A 21,906-nucleotide genomic window follows, 5' to 3' on the forward strand; every position below is an offset into this window, starting at 1 on the left:
TCTTTTTTTCCTTTTTACCACATTCCAAAACAACAGTAGGTAACAATCGTAATGTGCTGATACTGCAGTCCTCCTCTGCCTCTTTTTTTTATTACAGAAAACAAATACTGTGGGAGCTGACTGCAGTGTAAGCACAGTCAAGCATATAAAAATAATTAATGATGGCCAGTGTTAAAATACTCCTCAAAATCTAAGGTTGTTTCACACATTGTGTACACCAAATGAGCCCAAGCTGAAAGAGCACAGTGTCGTTATCTGTGGAAGGAGAGAAATCAGCAGACTTTGAAGCAGTGGAAATTCTGCGTGTGTTAGGGTAGAAGAGCAGTTTTTACATGCAGATGAGCAAATGTAAAGTCCACTTACTGGGAATACAAAAAATATTGTAAAAGAAGATTATGATGAGGTGTTCATGAGGGATATGGGATATTTCAGAGATATAAAACATTGATATAAATACTACAGTGCTGCAAAAAATGTGTGCCACATAAAGTCCCAATAGCACTGAGATAAAAATAAAGGGGTGAACTTAACTGCATGGCAAAATCAGATGTTACTGTGCAGATACAGACACCAAGTAATTGAGTTAGCAATTGGCCATTCTAAGAAACCAAACAATGCAAGGAATTTTGTAACTTCAAAAGATTTAAATAAGGCAATCAAACATGAATGCTAACCCAAGAGAGCAGCTGAGGGCATCTGCCCAGATCATCACCGTTGTATCTTAGCGTAACTCCACTGAAGGCAATGGAGCTATGCTAATTTACACCAACTGAGGATCCAGACAATCATATTTAGGACTTTGAGTGACAAAATTACTTTTATTTTGGGGTATATATTAAAGGGTTTTGGCAAGTCTGACCAAACACAGAAAGTGCAAACCACTGCACTTTTAATTCCCCTTTTAGCAACTGTACAGTTTATGCAACTTCCCATGGGGATTGCCTCAGCACTTGGGATATACCACAGCATCATGTTGCAGATCTTTGCGGATCTGGATGGAATGAGCAATTGGTTATGATCTGTTGATTTGAAGCAAATGATCAACATCACAATGGGAGTTTGCACAATAACCAAATTGTGCCAAAGAAAAGACCCTTGTATTGAATACAAGCAAATGCCAGGCTGAATGAGATTAATTATGTAGGACACATTCAATGACAAAGAAGTATGACCAAACCCAAGGAAGGCAGAGGCAACTGTACAAATGGAAAGACTCCAAGACAAGAAGGCCTTAGAGAGATTCATTGGGCATGTTAACATAACTAAGTAAATTATTTGATAATTAATCACAATTAAGTGCTTCTCTCAGAATAGTTGCTTAGGGACTGCGCAGAATGGCACTGGAATGGCTGACGAGAAAAGTTTTGAAAATTAAAATGAACTGTCAAATAAACATTCACACTGAAATATTTGGTGATTAGTGAAGGGCTTAGGGACTAACGGTTGTGTCTTCAAAACCGCCTAAGTTATTGCAGACACTGAATTCCACTTTCAAAGTTAGGCATACAGAAGTTTCACGGACACAGATGCCCAGCACTTACATTCCTTCTGAAAGCAAAGTTTAGACTCTTAAGTCATACAGGTTGTTTTGAAAAAATTACTCTAATTCAGTGAACATTCACCTGAATTGAGACTATTTTGGGTCATAACTAAGTGGCAAATGGTTTTAAATACTGATTGAAATCCAAACAGTAAAAAAGTACAGCTACCAAAAATGTTTTGTTTTAAATAATTAAGTACATAAAGAAAGAGGCCACAAACTATTTGGCTATTGTAGATGCCACTATGCAATGGAAGCCTCTAATTTGAGAGCATTTCATGCTATTGAAAACTTACTAAGGCCCTGATTCTGCAAGGTGCTTCATGCAAACAGTTTTGTGCCTGCATGGAACATTTCACAGCATCAGAGGTACTGATATGCAGATGGCTTTTAAGGAATTTTTTAGAGAGTACATGCTTTCAAGACTACCTCTCAGTAATGAAAACAATGATGAAGGGTCTTATGTAAACAGAACTCTTTTCCATTTTGGAGACAAAAGTTGACAAACTTAGGTGAGGAAAATGGAATGACTCAACCTTACCGGAGTCTGAATGAGTTATTCTAACAGAAAAAAAGCCCAGCCACTTCCATATGTAAAACTTATTGCGACTACAGAGATGAGGTTGCTGCAGATGATGGGTTTCTATACAAAGGACATTATCATAACACCACACAACATGAGGTTGGAAATGCTAGGTATAACCTACAGTGCCCATTTGAGTATTGAGAAGTGCAGGAACAGAGCCCAAGGTGTTCTGTTCTGGCCAGGCATGCATGCTGCCATCAAAGATAAGGTATCCAAGTGGAAATCTGCAATAAATACAGGAAACAAAAATGCAAAAAAAACCCACTGAAACCACATGAGATTCCTAATTTCACTTGGCCCAAGGATCTAGTTGAACAAAGTGGGAAAGATTATTCCTTATAGGTGAACTAATATTTGGGATCTATGTTCCCTGGTTTTGTTTTTAATAATTTAAATTAGACTTGCACGCTAACTTGCAATTTAATAACACATTAAAAATTGCAGTTTGTTTTACCATAACATTGCAGATAACTTAATAAGACACTATCATTTACAAAGACTCACTCTAGTAATTTTTAACATTACTCCAAATACATCATGTCTGGTCCTCGCAATCACATTTTCTCTATAAAACTTAGCTATAACACCAAGGAACTTAAAAACATATCTGCAGATTCAAAGGGTACATACTTAGCATCAAAGGAGTATATCATTGTAACACAAGACTACTTACTAAGCTCAATAACCTCAGTATTCAAGAAAAACTGTAATGACAACTTCTATTAAGTTCCCCATGTAGAAAAAAGAAAGAGGACATAACAGGGTTAAAAAAAGTGATATAAGAATGAAAATGGTTATTGCTCTTGCAACAAAGAGGAATTTTCTGAGAGAAAAGTGAGTGAAAACTATAGAATGGGTCATAGTTTAATGAGTTCTTTTAGGAGGACAGATGTCATCTCAGCAGGGGAAGAAAAGGGAAGGGAAGGCAAGGCAAGGCAAGGCAAAGCAAGGGAAGGCAAGGCAAGGCAAGGCAAGGCAAGGGATAATACTCCTGTGCAGATGAAGCAACAAATGTACACCCAGGCACTGAACATCGGAAAACATTCCTCAAGTGGAAAACACAGGATGTAGGTGGAGAAATCACTTCAGCAGCTAAACAGATCTCTGCCGAAATAACTGGTCTGAGTATTAAAAAAGTGACTGTACATTGGGAGAGCTATCAAGATTTAAATAACATAGGCACCAATCAATGTCCAAGAATAACCTGGTTGCCTGTTGTAAGAGGGGAATGCTTCTGTGGTGTTTTACTAATATATCATACTAATTTTTCTTTCTGCATTTTAATTTTGTATTTGGAGAAGGCCTATTTTTTGCCAGATGACTGAAGCGAGGAAGAAAATACTACTTTTTTCTGGCAATATTTTATTTTATATATTCATCAGAATAAATACAACAGAAGCTTCTCCATTTCTGGGAGGATATCCCTTCTTCTCAGTTGCTAATTCTTGATAAGCAAATTGCAGTAAAATTACACCAATAAAAAGTGAATATTAGAGATTACACTAACATAGAAGAGTTTCCACTAACATAGAAGAGTTTCCCTAGAAGTATGAGCTAAGGATATCCTTTCTATCCAGAAAAAGCTGAACTGCATGGAGTTGCTCTTCCTAAAAGAGTTGTGGTTAACAGGGACACCTTCAATGAAACTCACTTTTCCATCTGAAGTGAATGGAAGACACTGCTAGGATGACACATCTGGGAACAGGGAGACAAGGATAAAGGGAAGAGAAAGAGTAGAAGATGACCACCAAGAATATGGAAATTAGGGCAGAGTGACACAGAAAGAAGAAGAAGGCAGAGAAATTCCAACCCTTACTTGATCATGGAGAATGTGCAAAAATAGACTAAGCTCCTCACTTTGAGTTAAGAAGAGATGTGGAAAAGAGAAGCTCTCAGGCTGCATTGTAGAGAAGGAAATGAGACTGTATTCCTCCTTGTAAGGGCCGTGGGGGAATACCAAAAGATGTCCACCACAGAAAACAATGAATGACATGCAAAATCTACAGAGTGACACAGATGCTTTGGGACTGAAGCACTGGGCATATTACAACAGTATCAGATAAGTACCCGGTTGTATCAGATGTAGACACCCAGTTGAACTGCAAACCTTTCCGAGGTTCAGATTCTTTAATGTAAGTACTAATGGGATTTTCTGGCAGAAAACTGACCCAAAGGACCAAGGGTAAATATTGACAATTTGATAGTAAGTTCCTCAGTAGACCAAGCTAACATTTAGTTACCTATGGCCTTTGAAAAACCATTATTATTTTTACATCAAAGTAGCACTAAATAGAACTAAGTTTGTAATTTTCCTGGAGTCTCTGGTACCCAGGTTCTCTGGTTCCCACGTTGGCTGTACACTGAGTAGAAATATTCTCAGTCAGTATACTGCATTTTGGCTGGGATTCATTTACTGACGATCAAAATGTGTCCTTTTAAAAACAATAATTAATTTTAGGTTTGGGGGTTTTTAAATTTTATTTTCAATAAGATTTAAAGTGCTTCAAAATGTTGCTTTTTTATAGTATTTATAATTCTACAATGGGATTACATTTTTGAAATAACTGTAACTGCTAGAAAAACCTCCTATGACAAGGAGTAAATAAAGAAAACTGATAAGGAAAAGCCCCTGAGTAAGATTAAACTGGATTTAACTTATGAATATTTTAATATTGGTAGCTGTCACTGGGTGGGCTGTTAATTGCTTTCCCACCATAGTTAAGTTTACTTATCAATACAGTGTCCCTAGGTCCTTTAAAAATTAGTTGCTTTTCACAAGTACTATAACCAAATTCTTAATGCTGGAAAAGCTTGGATTCTTGCCAGATATTAATTTCTTCAGAGACTCTTAAAGCTGTTGACCTCTTTTTTTGCCAGCAGCAGTAACTGAGAACTAAGGCTGAAGAAATTCTTCTGTTATTTGGAGATCATTGACCAGGCTGTGTAACTGCTTCGGTCTGCTGATAAACTATGCACAAAGACTCTTGTGTTTCCACTTGGGCTTTGGGTGAAAGTGGAAAATTGTACAATCTGCATGGTAAACCTGAGCAAGAAGCCTTATAGAAGAGAAGCATGGGTGGTAAGGAATAATTATGCTGACCCAGGAATAATTTAATTGAAAGCTGTAAAATTATTATTCTGGGAGCCAGGAAATGTGAGTGACGTAATCTATGGAGCCACAACTACCAAAAGGCAACACAGCATAACTGTTAAGCAAAATAAACTTTTGTCTAACCTTTTCAGATTCTCATATTATTTTGATTATGAATACTACCTGAATGATATTATTAATGAATATTATTTGAAGTGTCTGCTATTTTCTGTTTTAATTGGGGCATAAAACAAATCAGTGCGTCAGCAAAATTCCAGTTAGGAAGCTGCATGATACGTAACTTGCGTGTGGTATACAATAAACATGAGGAGATCATGGATTGGTAAAATGTGATATAAAGGCTTTACCAGCAAATATGCGATATTTGCTACATAAGCTATGCACAGTAAAGCCACAGAAGTATGAAATCTTTCCAAACTATGCAGTCCAGAAATATGATCCCTATGCTGCACTACCAATTCTTCTACCGCACTATCAACTGTTCTCTGTACCCCACGCATTAAAAAAGTATTTTCCAGAAATTTTACAGAGGTTGAAATCTTTATGGATGACTGGAAAAAACTACATTGAAAACTGGAACAGGCAATAAAAGCTGAAGAAGTGATGAGAACAGTACAGATTGGTAGGGACAGGACAGAAGGGATCTCAGCTTGGGATATAGGCAAAAAATGTGTATACATTTCTCTCTACAGCCTGGGGCAGGAGCCAAGGTTACTGATTCTCACTACTCTTCTGCTGTCAGCAAATATGTATGAAACACACCAGCAATGTTCCCCACCTCTCCTGGTGCCAGTCCATGCGGAGCGTTATACCTTCTACTGCTGTTTGCTAACACAGTAGTTCAGGTGACCTATATAGCAGATATCAAAAGTTCCCACGGTGGTTGGTGGCCTGACAGAGAGCCAGTAGCATTACACATTACGGAATTTCTGCTTCTTTTCAGCTTGCTCTTTTTAAAAGCAAGGAAATTATATCCCCAGACCTCACACACAGAAATATAACAGATGTAAATGAAGTACTTCACAGTTAAAAATTCCCAAACCAAAATCGCTTATGTAGCTTTGGTTTAGCTGTTTGTGCATACGCATTATCATTTACATGATCACATCTTCTTCCATCTTAGGCAGAGAACAAGAGCATAAATGAGAACTGTATAAAGGATGCTGCCATCCATAAGACTCCTACTTCCCTGTTTTTGAATATATGTGAGAAATGCGGAGATGTTTTATTTCTCTCTCTGTACTAACTTCAGCAGGATGTAGAGCTAGAGGACAATAAAAATATAAATGTGATGGAGGCAGGAGATGGGCTGATTAGACAAGGATCTCGAGACAAGGAGCAATGTAGAGAAAATGATGAAGGAAAACAGGACAGAGTGAACGGACAGAGTGGAAGCTGGGGCTGATCAGAGTTTTGGGGGAGGAGGAAGAATAGTTCCATGGCTGTTCTGGAACACTGGATTCGGTCCTGCTTTTTCGGTAGAGTTCATCCCTTTTCACAAGGGTCAATCACTCATCATGTAGAACTGCTAAATTCCCACAGCTCCAAGTAAATTCAGTGGGTACTTGGCTTTGAGCACACAGAGTTCTCTACAATATGAAGAACCACGACAAACTGAGTTCTAGAAGTCTCAAACTGAGCAATCAAAATTATATGCTTAAGTTTTCTGGCTTTTAAAATGGGGATAATACCAATCCTGACTTACTTCAGAGTATAACTGCAGATGAAAATAAATTAATTCCTTTAGAACAAAGATAAGTTAAGTCAGAGACTCAGATGTAATGGTAGTGACAAATGTGTGAGTGAATTAGTAGTTACATCTTGAGACTACAGTTTGAGAAAAGTGCAGTGAATAACAGACAGGGCTACACTTGAGATAATGAGGAAAACAGAAGAAATTCATTAGTTGCTTATGCAGTGATTACTGTCTGCCCTGTGCAGCGAACTATCTTGTTATTCTATGGAAAAATATATGATCGGAAAATGAAGGATTGCCTTGTAATAAAAATGCAAAAGAGAACTGATTTAAATAAGCCTGCTTAAAATTCTGGCATTTCCTAAATTTTTAATTCACTTACAGAGATTTTATGTGTTCAATAGGTATTACAATAACTGCTAAAAAACCAAATTAAGCTAAATACTAAATAAATAGTAGATGCCAAACCTAAAAATGTAACTTTAAGTATGACTTAATCCCGTTCTCTTTGCTTAAGCAAAATCTGAAATAGGGAGAGAGAATGGCATGAGACAGGAGTGGGGTCTCAAGTTTAAGTGTTTTTTTTTCCTTCCTGGTCTCTATTACATAGGCTTGACTACAGATGCTTGAGAAAGCCAGAGGAGTTGGGGTAATTCAGGAACACATTCCTAACACAAGTGGAAGCTTTATGAAGGGTTAAAGCAGCAAAGTATGTGCTTAAAGTATTATTCGTGCTTCCCCAAGAGTCTTGTCTGTGTTTTGCTTATGTAATTACAGTTCCTTGAACATCTACCACTTGACCCATCCCAACACAAAATCTAGGTCCAAATCTGAGTTTCTCTGAGATTATGTCTCCTACTCTGCTTATACTTACGTGTTTTCCCTGATCTCATTTACATCCCTTCCCCTTGCGTATCACATCGCCTTTAGCAGCATATACCAGCATGACCTAAACTGATAGTTTCAAAGCATTATTTTTGACTGGGTGGGAAATAAATTGTAAATTTTGTACCTATTGTTTGCATCTAGTGACTAAAGTAGCTAAGACTAAAGAGTAATCTTCAGTAGCTTTCTCATGCTTGCTTTCTTATCTTTCCACACTTTACACCAAGGTTTGTTTTTTTTCATCAGGGTATGTACTGAACTCAAAAAATGCTATTTAAGGCACTCGTGTATGGTAAAGACAGAATACTGCTTAGCATGGCAGCATAAGCTATCCGTTCATACTTTCGCTACCCAATTTTTCCTCGTTACTTGTCAACATCTTTCCATGTTAACCATAGTACCAACTCAGGAGTACCATTATCTCATAGCACTAACAAATGCTATAGTTCTTCCACATACAGAGTTGCAGTTGAGCACATGGTGCAGGAAGACAGATCAAAGCTAAGTCTTGTGATTCTCTAATTTTCATTGCTCACAATTGTCACTCCAAAGAACTGAAAGGAATTGTAAACAATGCATTTTAAGTAGGGGAATAACTAAGTAAACACTAAAAAACATAGTCAAATGAGAAAATGCATTAAGCTGATAACAGTGATACAAACCTGGGGAAAATTATGCAAGCATTAGGGAAAAACAAATTACTTTCTCCAATCTATGTCTGAGAAACTACAGCACTTTACTGGTTGAGTAATCAGAAGTATTGCATTAGTCTAATCGCATGAGAATTTTCCGTTCTAACTAGTGAACTCAAACGTTCAGAAAAAAATTGAATAGGAATTCAAACATTTAGATAAAATTCCAGAAGTTCTGACTTTAGTCCATCCCTATCACCTAATGAATACACAAAAGGAAATACTACGTCAACAGACTTATGTATAGAGCCAGCTTGCATGAAATTTCTAGAGACTTCAACCCATGTTCCAAGCAGGATCAGCCCCTTCTGCAGCAGCTCTCCAGACAGCACTTCTAATTTCTGACACAACTATACACTATTTATAAAGAAAACTATTTATAAATATTTATAAAGAAAATATTTGGTTTTTATATCTTACTTGAGTTCTTGTGAGCTTGTGGCCAGCATACTTCGAATGCTTTTGTCAGCCAAGGGACAGCCAGATAAACTGTAAGACATGGCAGGACATACAAGTAAGTTAATCTTCTCATTAACTGAACACTCCCAAACAAACACAACATAAAAATTAAAAAGTAAAAGTTTGTAATGCAGAAAAGCGATGGGGCAAGTGCTGTAATATTGAATTTTGTAATATAGTTAACCCTCTGAATATATTTAGGTATCAATTTTACTTCCAAAATTACATACTGTAAATGTTCTTTTTGTTTGTTTGTTTCTCTATGAACTAGCAAAATGTAACAAAGAATATTTGAGATTCCTGGGTTAACTACTTAAATGCTTAAGAAGACTTTGGAAATTTTAGTAATCTATTTAAAAATAAAAGACGTTTATACAACACACAAATTAGCATGCTTTTAAGATCAACATATATTACTCAAAGGGTTAACACATAGTTCAACGTTTTACTTTGACAGCATTGTTGAGGTAAGCTGAAAACAATAAATTGAAAAGACAGAATCCACCATGAAAAAAATGAAGTCACACCTTCTATGTGAGGCGTAATTACCAGTCACATGACCACTCCCATCACACCCTGGTGTTGGACATCTGCCACCAAACAAAAACAAAAACAGCCAAAATAGTAAGTATGTTTAAAAAAAAACTTTTAAAAGTTTCATTGTTTCCAGTTTAGCTGCAATGACTGCAAGGGGTTTTAAGCATCCTAATCGAAAAGCTGCAAAATGAACAGGTTTAAATGAAAATGGCGTCTCAATACAATATAGCATCATTAAGAACAAGCAAATACACGTTAGCTTATCACTTTACTTAACTGGCAGTTTGAAACATTTATATGCTGCAAATGTTGCATGCTCATACTGCAAGGCGTATATGTACTCGTTTGTTTAAAAAAAGACAAAGAGAGAAAAGGTTAAAAGGAAAAAAATAATTTCACCTCACATTATGCTTACGTTATTAAATCCTTTTTGCTCTCTTTGCATTGAGGGTATTTGGGTTTAGGGCTTGGGATTGTAACTTCACCAGGATACCTTCTTTCTTCAAGCGCCTCTTGGAAAGGATCCAAATCTTCTGGCTACATGCAAATACATACGCATTAGTTTCAGCTAGGTGAGGCTACAACCTACACAAAATAATGCAAAGCAGAGTCATCAGATGTTATCTCCTTCTTTATTGTATTCTGCCAGGGAAAATTAATAAAATTATTTTATACTCTTTCACCTATTAAACCTTTAAATAGTATCTGGATATCGTGATGAAGACCTCACAATATGTGGAATATATGGTTTATTTAACTAGAAAAGAAAAAAAAAAGGGCAAACCAGCTTTGTCTATAGCTGTCATATTATTTTGCTTTAAAAGAATCAGTATTTTTTCCTAAAGTCACTGCAAAACAAAGGAAAGGGAAAAAAGATGACTAAATACAGCACCTTAGGCATCAGAAAGACATCTTAAGTAACATTTTTCATCTTTTAGAACATCTCAAAGATGAAACAGGCGCAATCTTAACATCTACACACAGATTCTCAATCTGGGGCAAACCTCAGTGGACATGTCTGGAAAAGCAGAATTATGTAATTTGTAATCAACTTTACTGATGCATTCAGAAATCCAAAATCATCTATTTCAGGAATGAAGTGGCTGAATGCATTGAATCAGCGATTCCTGCAGATGGTGCTATAAACACCACAGTGGAAATGTGGAGTTCTGCTCGCTCTGGAAAAAACACCCTATACTGTCTGGTTTACCCCACGTTTCCTTGATAGTGACAGATTTCCTCCTAACTTCAGTGAAATTAGTAGCAAAACTGTAATTAACAGCAAAGCTAGAAGGCATTCAGTGTATCTAGTGAAAATGCCACTTCATTATATGTTTCAAAGTTACTGAAAATAGTTTTATGTACAATTAGCCTAATTTTCTGTTACTAACCAAGAAAAAACAGAGAACAATCTCTAGAAATCTCCAAAGAGCTAAATTACATTGACAGCAGGATTGTAAACTGCACAGTAGATAAGGGCTAGAACCTGATGAACAAAAGCAGCGGCACTGAACCTTGTCAGCAGACCTCTTCAGTGTCCTGGCCATTCTAAGTTTTGAAAAGTAAAATAAATTCACTAACACATTTTCTTTATTTGCCTCTTTTGTTTAAAGGTTTTGCTGTTGTCTTGGTATTATGAGTTTAAAGGTACACTGATTTCTAATATCCCTTCTTTGTATTCTTGAAAGAAAGTATTTCATTAATACAGGCCCTTTCACACACAGAGCTATCACGAGTGTGCAAGTAATCTAGAAGAAGATTAGCTTCAAGAGTTGAAAGCTTATATTATACTCTGCTGCTTTTGTTTAACTTGATTTCTAAGTAATACATGCTTTCAAATACTCAGCACATCATTTATGGTTTTCAAATTTAGGAGAATATCTTGTCTTGAGAGCTGATTATCCCAGTATTACACAGTTATGCCAACTTGCTTATACAGAGTAATGCAATCTGGATATAGCAAAACATCTTTACTGCAGAAAATATTTGTTAACAAGATGATGCTGTTAGAAAACATGATTCACATTCATGGTTCAAAAGTTGTCTTATGGAACTTAGTCACAGATCAGATGTGTGCCAGCATGATACAGTCCTAAAGACTAACCAGCAGAAAGTCCTTTTTGTAGAAAACCACCATTTTTATCACATATTAATTTTGTTTCCTCTTTCCCTCCAAATTTCAGAAATCTAATGAATTACCAAAATTAGATTGCAACAAGAACTAATAGATGAAAAAGACATACATTAATCTCTTTGGAATCATCTTCATCTATCCTACTGGGCTTCATTTTAGTGTAGTCCACTGGCAAGTCCCAGCAGTCTCCCTCGTTCAGTTGGTAACACCGGTTGTTCATCACGGCTTGCCGTTGTGGGGACATTGGCTCCAGTGGTGTCAAAATGGTACAGCAACCATCTCGCTGCCTCTGCTTGTTCATGCTCAGATCCAACGTCCCATTTTCATCGACTTCCATATCAGGATTCTGTCAAAATAAGAAAAATATTGTTAATTCAGCTTCACACTAGCAAACTGTTACCTCTTCTTCAATCTGATTGCCTAGCAGAATGATAAAACGCTTTTCCATTCCTGTATAGATTGTAAGCATTGAGCCCCCTCCCACACATAGCATGATGCTGTTACACAACATTAATGCTGTTCAAGTAGATTTCTCCCTGAATGGTTAATCTGATCTTTGGGGGAAGAGGGGAGACTCTTCATTACCCCTCATGCCACACAGGTGCAAAATTTGGAATAAAAAGGAGAAATTTCTAAATGTATTTTCTTGTCGTTGTCTTTATGTTCTTGATTTATTCTGTGACAGGTGACTGTCTATATGTTAACATCTGCATAATTCTTGTTACCCAGTCCTGACATCTGTCTGGGTGATTAGAGTAACAAAAACCAGATAGCATCAAATAATCTTTGTTTCTTTGCTTATTTAACAATAACAGTCAATGCTTGAATAGATAATGCCATAAAATTAAACAGAGAGGTAGGGTACCAAAACAAGGCCTTTTGGATACCTTTTGCCAATGAGGAAATACATGCAAATTTCACAGTTCCTTCCCTGCAAATGTAAATGTATTAACACTTCATATATATATCTCTATAATCAATAAATTTCAGTAGGAGAATAGTTGCAACAATAGTTGTGCCAATCTCTGCGGCGGCTGAGTTACTGTGAAAACTAGGGTGAGTATGGACGCTGACTTTTTCTTTTATAGGAACAAACAAGGGTTGTCTATCATATTAGATGAGGAGAAATAAGATATCTTAAAATTAAGAGAAATTTTAAAAAGCTAAGGACAGATAAAATTAAAATGCCCACAAAGAATCCCTCATCTTTTCAAAAATGAAACACTCCACAAGAAATTTCATTTCAAAACTAATGTGAATGCAACTGACTCCTTGTATGTCTGGCGATTTTCTCTTCTCTTGAGTAACAACAGAGCTGTAGGAAAGCACTGTGAATGCAGATCTCTCTTTCTGAATTACTGCCTTTTGTCAGAGCGTGTATCTAATTGCTGCTATCCTGCTAATTTAATTTAGAAAGTACTTGTTTATCTTCTCAGATTCATTCCTTCAGTCTCAATATAGGGTGACACATTAGGAAAGAAGCCCCTTTTGGTTTTGACATTGAAGATTTTTAGCATTTTATTCCAACTTTTTCCATCGTGTTGATATAGAGAACAACTGCATTTATTTACACGCCAGAAAGAGATTTCTCTCTTGAACAGTATTAAATAAATTAATACAAAAGCAGCATTTGAAAACAAAGTCACCAGCCATTCTGGCTCAAATCATGATTATTACTAATACTTACTTCTATAGGCTTAGTTTGTTAGGAATGATCAAGGGGCTTTACACCATGAGGGGAGGAAAACCTTTGTCTATATGTAGAAGAACAGAACATGTCTGCCAGCTCAAAAGCTCTCTATAAGCACAATAAAAATGTTTCCCCTGCACTGCATCTGTCTACTTAGCCATCTAGTGGTCTCCTATAGGTAGCACTGTACTGTTCGCTGGTGCACGTTAGAATACTCATTTCTTAACAGCAATCAGAGTCAAAACTTAAAGTTCATAATGAAAAAAAAATATTCTGGGAAATCTTTAATGAATGCTAATAGTGCACTGTTTTTCTTTATATATATAGCTTAACAACAAAAGGCTCTATGAACATTAGTGACTCTGTACTACTGTTAAGCACATTTAAAGTCACCTGTACTGGAAGATTTGTTCATTTCAAATCTATTATGCAGTGACTTAAGACTGTGATGTCACAGACAGGCAAGAAATTATAACATACAAGTAGCACAGATTTCTTCATACTACATCTTACAACATTAGGTCCCATTTGTGAATTTTAAATGAAAATACATCGGTAAATCTTAATCTTTTCACAAAATGTATGAATCAGACTGTGTTTAGCAAAAAAATCAGTAGTGCAATTAATACCACTTGAGCAATCCAAACATCTTTTATAATTATAGATCTCACTAGTAAGAGACAAATTAAAAAAAGGAGTACATGATATCAGTATCATCAGTTTATATACCAACCCGGATTTCCCGAGATACCTGTGAGCAATTTGCATCTTTTTTTTTTTTCCCCCTCTGCTTTAGCAGAGCCACCAGATTATGTTAATTTTGAGGAAAAGAAAAAAAAAGCAAGATGTACTAAAGCTATTCTTCTATCTATCAGGGCCACAGCGCAAGTGCAGTAAAGAGAAATCTTCATCAACAAACAGAATTACTCATTTTTACCCTCGCACAGAGATCCTGAGGCTTAGTGGAGAGGTTCTGAGGCATCTCCCTGCAGCGAGTGGAGAGATTCAGAATAGCAGTAGCAGCCATGTGCGCTGCCTCCATGTCATGAGTATAGTCAAAGCTGCTCTTGCTGCAGGTACTGCTGGCACTGCTGCCTCCACCACAGCTCATATTGCTGCTGCTGCTAGGGGCATAACTGCTTGTTGTGCTGCTGGTTGGACTTGAATTCTTACAGTAGCGTTTAGCTGTGGGAAGAAACATGACAAGGATGACTCAAAAGAAGGAGCATTCTGCATAAGTGAAGAGAAAAACAAACTGCTGGAGGTGAAATTTATAATGAGCAACAGTAACCGAGGCCAAAAAAAAAAGCCCGCAACAAGAACGATGGCTGTATTTCTTGATTTTTGTCTTTGACTTTTATATGCTACATATGTGAGTTTGTATGAAATAATCTCCTGTAAAAATCTGCATGATGTGATCACGAATTGTTCTGACAAACAGGCTGGATTTAGAAAACAATAAAAACACAGAAAAACTGCTTTTACCCCACATATATAGTCAGACAGAAGGTAGGATCTGCTTGGCTCACTCATTTTTATTAATGAGGGACAACATAACACTACAGGACCTTTTCCTATTTACATGAGCAAACTGTTAATTTAAGGCCCAGATCTCCCCTTGCAGATCAAGACCACTGTAAGGCTGACAGGCTTGGTCTCTGGGCCACAGCGCTACCCATGTGTCCTCAGACATCCCATGCTTCCTAAGAGGTTTCTTCTTCCTACATCACAGGCAAATATTATGATACTGGCCATCAGAAAGGAGAGGAACATGATGGAAGAAGAAAGGTGGTGGTCACATGTGAGTTTTACCATGGCTTCCACAAAGGCAGAAGCAGTGGCTGTATAAATGGAAACAGATATAAGTGAAGCGTCCCCACCCTCAAACAACCGAAGCACCTGCAACTCTTCATAAAAACAGTAAGGACCAAAGACATCCTTCCTGCTCACGCTGAGGACAGCAGCACTCAGCCGTACTCTGACCGACAGCAGCCACAAGTGCTCACAGAAGAGCTAAGGCAGTGACAAAGCTCACGTCCAGTATAACTAAATACAACGAAGCACTGTGGCTGCTTTTAAGAAACGCTCCTTGCAGCCAAAGGTATTATAGTAATAATGGAAAACAGCCCTATTAGCCCACTTATTTCTCCAATCCTCTTCCCAAATAAGCTGTTTTAAATAAAATGCAAGAAAGTGTGAGTTTGTCTCCTCAATATGAGTTTATATATTTTCATAAAAAAGTAAAAGTCAAGGTCAGTAAGGATATATACATGCAACCACTTTCCCCTTAAGATGGAAATGTATACTGCAGAGATCACACCTTATAGCACAGTGTAACAATAACCAACTAGCATGCTGATTAGAGAGCTATACAAAAAAGGTCAGGCCCTAGCTAGAGCTCTTCTCTGATGGGCTCCATTTAAATGCCAGACTCTTCAGGTGTATTTGTCGGAGCAGACATATAATAATCTGCTCCCATGAGCACAGCCCATTTGTGAACCACAGGCTGCTTTGGTAGTCAGGCAAGGTTCAAAAGAAGAATTTGAAAGCAAAATATCTCTGCTAGAGCTTATGTCATCTTCCTTTCTCTAAAAAACCTGAAAAAAATCATACCATTATTCTTACTGTAAAGAAAATAGTATTTCACTTAATTCATAACAGATGGAGTTTTCTTAGGAAAGCCACATAATGCACAGGGCGTGATTTTTTTTAAGTGAAGTGAATGCTGAACATTCATCACATTTCTTTGTTTTGAACACACAGTAGCACTACTCTAGCAGGGTATCCACTAATAATAAATCTGTGAACTATTTCTCAAGACTTTCATTATTAATATAGTAGTCAGTGGTCATTAAAAATTCAGCATTTATCCATTGTTATTTAGTGACGGTATCCAACACACACAAGAACTTTCCTAAACTTAAGGAAGGAAATAATTGAATAATTCCGTTTCTACTGTGTTAACGCAGCAAGCACCCTGTACCACTGAACTTGTCAAATTAGAAATATCTTTCAAAATTCTTATGAACAAATAAGACTTCTGTCACTTGCAAAAAATGTTAGTCTTGTTACAGCAGGTCACATTTAGACAGACATAAGAGACATACTACATGGGAAATTCTATATATATGAGTATGTGTGCTAAAGAACGGGAGAAAGAAGCAGCTTTACACATAGGACTAACCATCAGAAACTCATGCAGGCTCTGATATGGACTCCTCTGTGGCCTTGGTCAAACTATGTTATCACTCGAATTCATTTTCCCTATAAACAGAAAGTTGCTTCTAAAATTTAGTTGTGTTGTGATTCACTTGCAAAACACTTTGAAGATGTAAAGTACTGTAAGCATGCTATGCAATGATTAGCTTTTAGATTACCAATAATTTAAGCAAAACTTAAGAGACAAATGGCCATGGTTATTTTAACTTTACTGTAGCTGTACATTTTAAGATGAGTCATATAACCCAGACTGTTCATTTCACATTAGCTTTTCAGGAGAAACAAAGATCATTTATTTATAAGCAACTAAATCAAGTTGATCTTTAATGAAGGCAAAGCTGCATTGTTTCAATACCAGATAATTCTGCTCGATACATCGCTCAACCCTGTGGCACCAGGTTTTGGAAGTTCTGCAGTCCACCTATGCTTTGTGATCCAGAGTGAACCCAAATGTGGGGAACACCTTTCCCATTAAATAACAGACACAGATCTAACCAACTGCATACCCAAACTGGCCTCCCACCAGACATGCCTAGGGGCTGATTACAAAGAACCTCTCAAAGTCTACAGGCTCCTCTTGCTAATTAACAACAGAGGGGTGGGAGAGATCACAACAATGCAAAGGACCAAAGGAAGATATTTGGAGTGGAATTAAATTCTGCCCAGGCACCTTCATACCCAGTATTGCCTAAATACTGAATGTGTTACGCAAATGAATTACAGTTTCAACACTTTTCCTGATTTCCACAATGAGAGACTCATCTCACCTAACTTCAGATATCTGACCCAGTCATTATAGGTTTCCTATACAGGCAGTAGAAAAAATTAGGAACTTTCAGGCAATGATTCACCCGACCAGTTTTAAATAAGCACTTCAGGAGGAGATGTATGGAATCAGAGAAGTGTCTATCTTTCTCCTTGGAGCTGAAAGGGGTGACGAGCTCAGATATAGGTACTGACATTGTACAAGTCTAGATATGGTCAGGTGAATCCCACTTCTAACATTTTCTCAGTGTTTTGATGAAAGGACTCAGAACTATTGGTGGAATGAGAGGAGCTCCTGCCATCACCTGAGCAACTGAAAGAGTTGCTGTCTCCTCTGCCTGCTGTTCTTACCTCTGCTGCTGTATACCATAAGCCAAATATCCAGTTCACTATGAGACTGGTTTCAAAGGAAAAACAAGGCCACAAACACAAACTTTCTCAAGAAATATCACAGCATCCCACCCCACAATACAAAAGTATCCATTTTCTGTTTGTTTTTTAGTAAAGTTTACTGGAAAAAAAAAAAATCAAGAAAACAATACAAAGGAGCTTTTTATGTTTACGTCACTCACAACCATACACTTATTGAACACATAATCCCTTTCTCTGATGATGAAAATACAGCGCTAGCTTACAATTAAAAAAGGATTGAGACATGAAGTTACAGATTTTTCATATCCTTAGAGTATTTGTCTCATCTTATATAGTCAGAAAAATTAAAGCACTGTTTAACTGCAAGTTCTCCCAAAACCTTAGGCTTGCTTTCAGATTTTTCAGGACGACTTTTCAGAAATAGATCTGTTTTTATATAAATGTGTTTTGCTGACATACATAACAGGTGCGCACTCTGTACCTCCATAATGGTTTTAGTAGCAATAATTAATAATTTTTTTTACACACAAATATGAAATGACCTACAAATACTGCAAAGTTTCTTGAGGAAAAGTTTCTCTTTTTAAGTGAAGAGTCTCTTCCTGAAATCTCGTTCATAGTCAGTTATTTACAGTAACTGTCAGCAAAATCCCTGTTCTGTTGAAAGTCAGTGCCAGAACTGTGACCATTTTAGTGTGCCCAGGACATCACTTCATCGTTCAACTAATTCAGCTGATTTTCCTAAGAAACTTTGAAACCCTTTGCAAATTTAGGCCAAATATGATGGAGTGCCCATGGCATATTGAAGAGAATCCTAAAGGTTTCATGAAAATCACTGATAGGGTACAAAGAAAAACTCAAATTAGATCGCATTTCTGGGACCATGTCAGCCTTTCTGTCTGGCCAAACAGCACACACATCACCTGGAACCAGGTACAGCATTTGCTGCCTCCTGCAGAGCCAGGAGTATGGAACAAATCCAGAGGCCTTCATCTGGCAAACAACCTGCTGCAGCTACAATGGGCTTCAGCTGTTCTGAGTACACAAGAACCATGTCTACTTGCTGTACCAGCATGAATCACACATATACAGTGTCTTTCAGTCCTCTCTGGCTCATATTTTTGAGCAGTGAAGCAACCTAGCTCCACTGTTACCTCCAGACAAAACTCCTATTTCTATTAAAGGATGATGAGTGTGCATAAAGACAGTGACCTATATCACCCTAACCTTTCATTATTTAAGGCCGTTGTTAAACTTGTGTTTAATGCTACCTGTATTTTCAAGTTCTGGTGATCTGGGAAAAAAAGTTTTTAACTATTTGCTGAAAAAGGGTCTTAAATGAGAAAAATAACAGTTGCTTTAGCATCAGTAATTTGATCCGAAAATACGCATGACCACAGGATCCCCAGCAATACTTTGCTTATTTCCTTTCTGCAAGAGTAAACAGGGCATATAGACAACAGCTGATATCTCATTTACCTTATATTACTGTACAGTCATTAGATTACTAACCACAGTTAGAGTCATTGGTTTACCTCTAATAATGTTCAAGCCCTTATTCTGGTACAGGTAAACAAGACGAGTGTATGAGAAAAGAAAAAAGGGCACTTTTACTCAAAAATATGTTGCCTTTCACAACTCTTCTCCATTCTGCCATAGTCAAGAACTAGCCTGTTGATTCTATGAGAAAGCGAAATATCCAAAATATCAGAACTATGAAGGCAAGAGCTGTAGCAAATTTCCCTTTCTCCAATTACCTACGTTTGAATGTCAGAGTCTGTGTTCAGGCAACAGCATAAATTGTTCTATACAGTATATTCATTTCTGTTTTCCTAAACAAAAATCTGACACGTGCCTGAAATCTCCTGTGGTACTCAGTGAGTAGTATCAAACATTTTAACCAAAAAATAAACTGTTAACATTCAAAAAAAGAAAAAAAAAAAGAAAAGATAAATGTAGAGTTTGGTTTTATACATATATCATAGAATCACAGAATCATCAGGTTGGAATAGACCTCTGAGATCACCAAGTCCAACTGTCAACCCAACACCACCATGCCCACTAAACCATGTCCTGAAGTGCGACATCTACACATTTTTTGAACACCTCCAGGGATGGCGACTCCACCACTTTCCTGGGCATCCTGTTTCAATGTCAAACCATTCTTTCAGCAAATAAATTTTTCCTAATATCCAATCTAAATCTCCCCTGCCACAACTTGAGGCCATTTCCTCTCATCCTATCATTTGTTACTTAGGTGAAGAGACTGTCCCCCACCTCACTACAACCTCCTCTCAGGTAGCTGTAGAGAGCAGTAAGGTCTCCCCTCAGCCTCCTCTTCTCCAGACTAAACAACCCCAGTTCCCTCAGCTGCTCCTCATAAGACCTGTTCTCCAGACCCTTCACCAGCTTCATTGCCCTTCTCTGGACACGCTCCAGCACCTCAATGTCTTTCTTGTAGTGAGGGGCCCAAAACTGCACACGGTATTCGAGGTGCGGCCTCACCAGTGCCGAGTACAGGGGCACGATCACCACTCTACCTTCTATGACCAGGTGACCTGCCCAGTTGATGAGGGGAAGGCTGTGGATGTCATCTACCTAGACTTTAGAAAGCCTTTGACACCGTCTCCCACAGCATACTCCTAGGAAAGCTGGTGGCTCATGGCCTAGACAGGTGCACCCTACGCTGGGTTAAAAACTGGCTGGACGGCTGAGCACAGAGAGTTGTGGTGAATGGAGTTAAATCCAGCTGGCGGTTGGTCACAAGGGGTGTCTCCCAGGGCTCAGTATTGGGACTGGTCTTGTTCACCATCTTTACTGATGATCTGGATGAAGGGATTGAGTGCTCCCTCAATCAGTTTGCAGATGACACTAGATTGGGTGGGAGTGTGGATCTACTCGAGGTTAGGAAGGCTCTGCAGAGGGATCTGGACAGGCTGGATCGATGGGCCGAGGCCAGTGCTATGAGGTTTAACAAGGCCAAGTGCCTATATATATATATATATATATATACACACACATAATTGTATTGTTCTTAAAAATTCTGGATGTTCCCAAAAGCTACAATCCAAATTCTCATTCTTTATCCTGGAGTTCTTTTTTATCTCCTAATAAAAATCCTCTTGCCTAACAGACCCCATCCATTGTCTTCTCCCGAACTGAAGCCACTTTCAGCCTACTCCTAAACATGTGACGTATGTCAGGCTTTCCAGAGAATTCAACAGGTGTATTCATGAGGACAAAATGATCAGAAATGCCTCATTAAGTAAGTCGGAGTGATTTCTGAAGTGCAATGAGATCCAGGTTTTCTACTTCCATTTCCCCACAGAGCAAGTATGTTATCTTTATGGGCTACGTGAACTAATATACAGAAGTGAGAATCTTAATGTGACCCTTGAGGCCGAGTCTCCCAGACACCAAGATAAGGACTAGCTCTACCACTTAGCTTTTATTGCGATATCAAGACATCCCAGGAGCTTAATAGCTGGAGATGTTCTTTTGCCAGTGCAACAATCCTGAAGCAAGCACCGTATAAAACAACACTTTTTAAAAAGGCCTTTAAAATAATTTACACATGACAGCATTCCTCATAATACTACATGAACATGAAAACACATCTTATTTGTATGATGTTTACATATACAACAACATGATTAACTGCAAACTTGTCTCTCATGTATAAGAGTGTGCACCTCCTACCATCATATCCTTTGGGGGATATATCCCTGGATTGCACCTTGGGAGCTATGGCTCTCTTGCCATAGGCATGGTTGTCATAACTGTTATATTCAAACGTAGTCTTAGAGTATTTCTCTAGTTCCTTGGCCAAGTTGGAGCGGGGTGTGGTGGTGGGGACATTGTTTCTGTAGCCATACTGAGGGATCTCCAATTGCTTAACAAAGCACATGGGCCTAGAAATTAAAGATATGTAAAGTTTGTTAGATGCAGTTCAGTTTACTGTGTTTGTGCATAATTTATAGTTCAGATTAGAAAAATCTTAGTTATTTTTTGTACTCAAGAGGCAGCAATGTATTATTGCATTTGCTTAGTTTGGTTATTTTCAGCAGACAAACAATATATATTTTCTTGAACAAAGCCTAGACAAAATTAATTCTAATACCACTAAATGTATCCTGTAGCTAAAGGTATTTTAATATTCTGTTTTAAAATACTTCAGGGTTTCCCTTTCCCCATGTAATCGCATCACATAGCAAACATT

The 21,906-nt window shown here is 37.6% G+C and overlaps 1 protein-coding gene across 5 annotated transcripts in view; it reads right to left on the bottom strand.

Moving 5' to 3' along the window:
* MYT1L (myelin transcription factor 1 like) overlaps window positions 1–21,906 on the bottom strand; it is a 134,343-nt gene that overhangs the window by 48,273 nt on the left and 64,164 nt on the right. For 4 of the 5 annotated variants that reach the window (XM_086461547.1, XM_086461545.1, XM_086461544.1 and 1 more), the window contains exons 9-14: window positions 21,387–21,598; window positions 20,497–20,499; window positions 14,269–14,516; window positions 11,751–11,987; window positions 9,923–10,044; window positions 8,932–9,000 (exon numbers count right to left, since the gene is read on the bottom strand). In XM_086461547.1, coding sequence (XP_086317673.1) covers window positions 8,932–9,000; window positions 9,923–10,044; window positions 11,751–11,987; window positions 14,269–14,516; window positions 20,497–20,499; window positions 21,387–21,598 — 891 coding nt within the window. Of the gene's footprint in view, window positions 1–8,931; window positions 9,001–9,497; window positions 9,561–9,922; window positions 10,045–11,750; window positions 11,988–14,268; window positions 14,517–20,496; window positions 20,500–21,386; window positions 21,599–21,906 lie in introns of all 5 variants that reach the window. The other variant, XM_086461542.1, reaches the window with a different exon arrangement.

This window comes from Leptosomus discolor, chromosome 2, assembly GCF_034619465.1.
Source record: "Leptosomus discolor isolate bLepDis1 chromosome 2, bLepDis1.hap2, whole genome shotgun sequence".
Taxonomy (NCBI): Eukaryota; Metazoa; Chordata; class Aves; order Leptosomiformes; family Leptosomidae; genus Leptosomus; species Leptosomus discolor.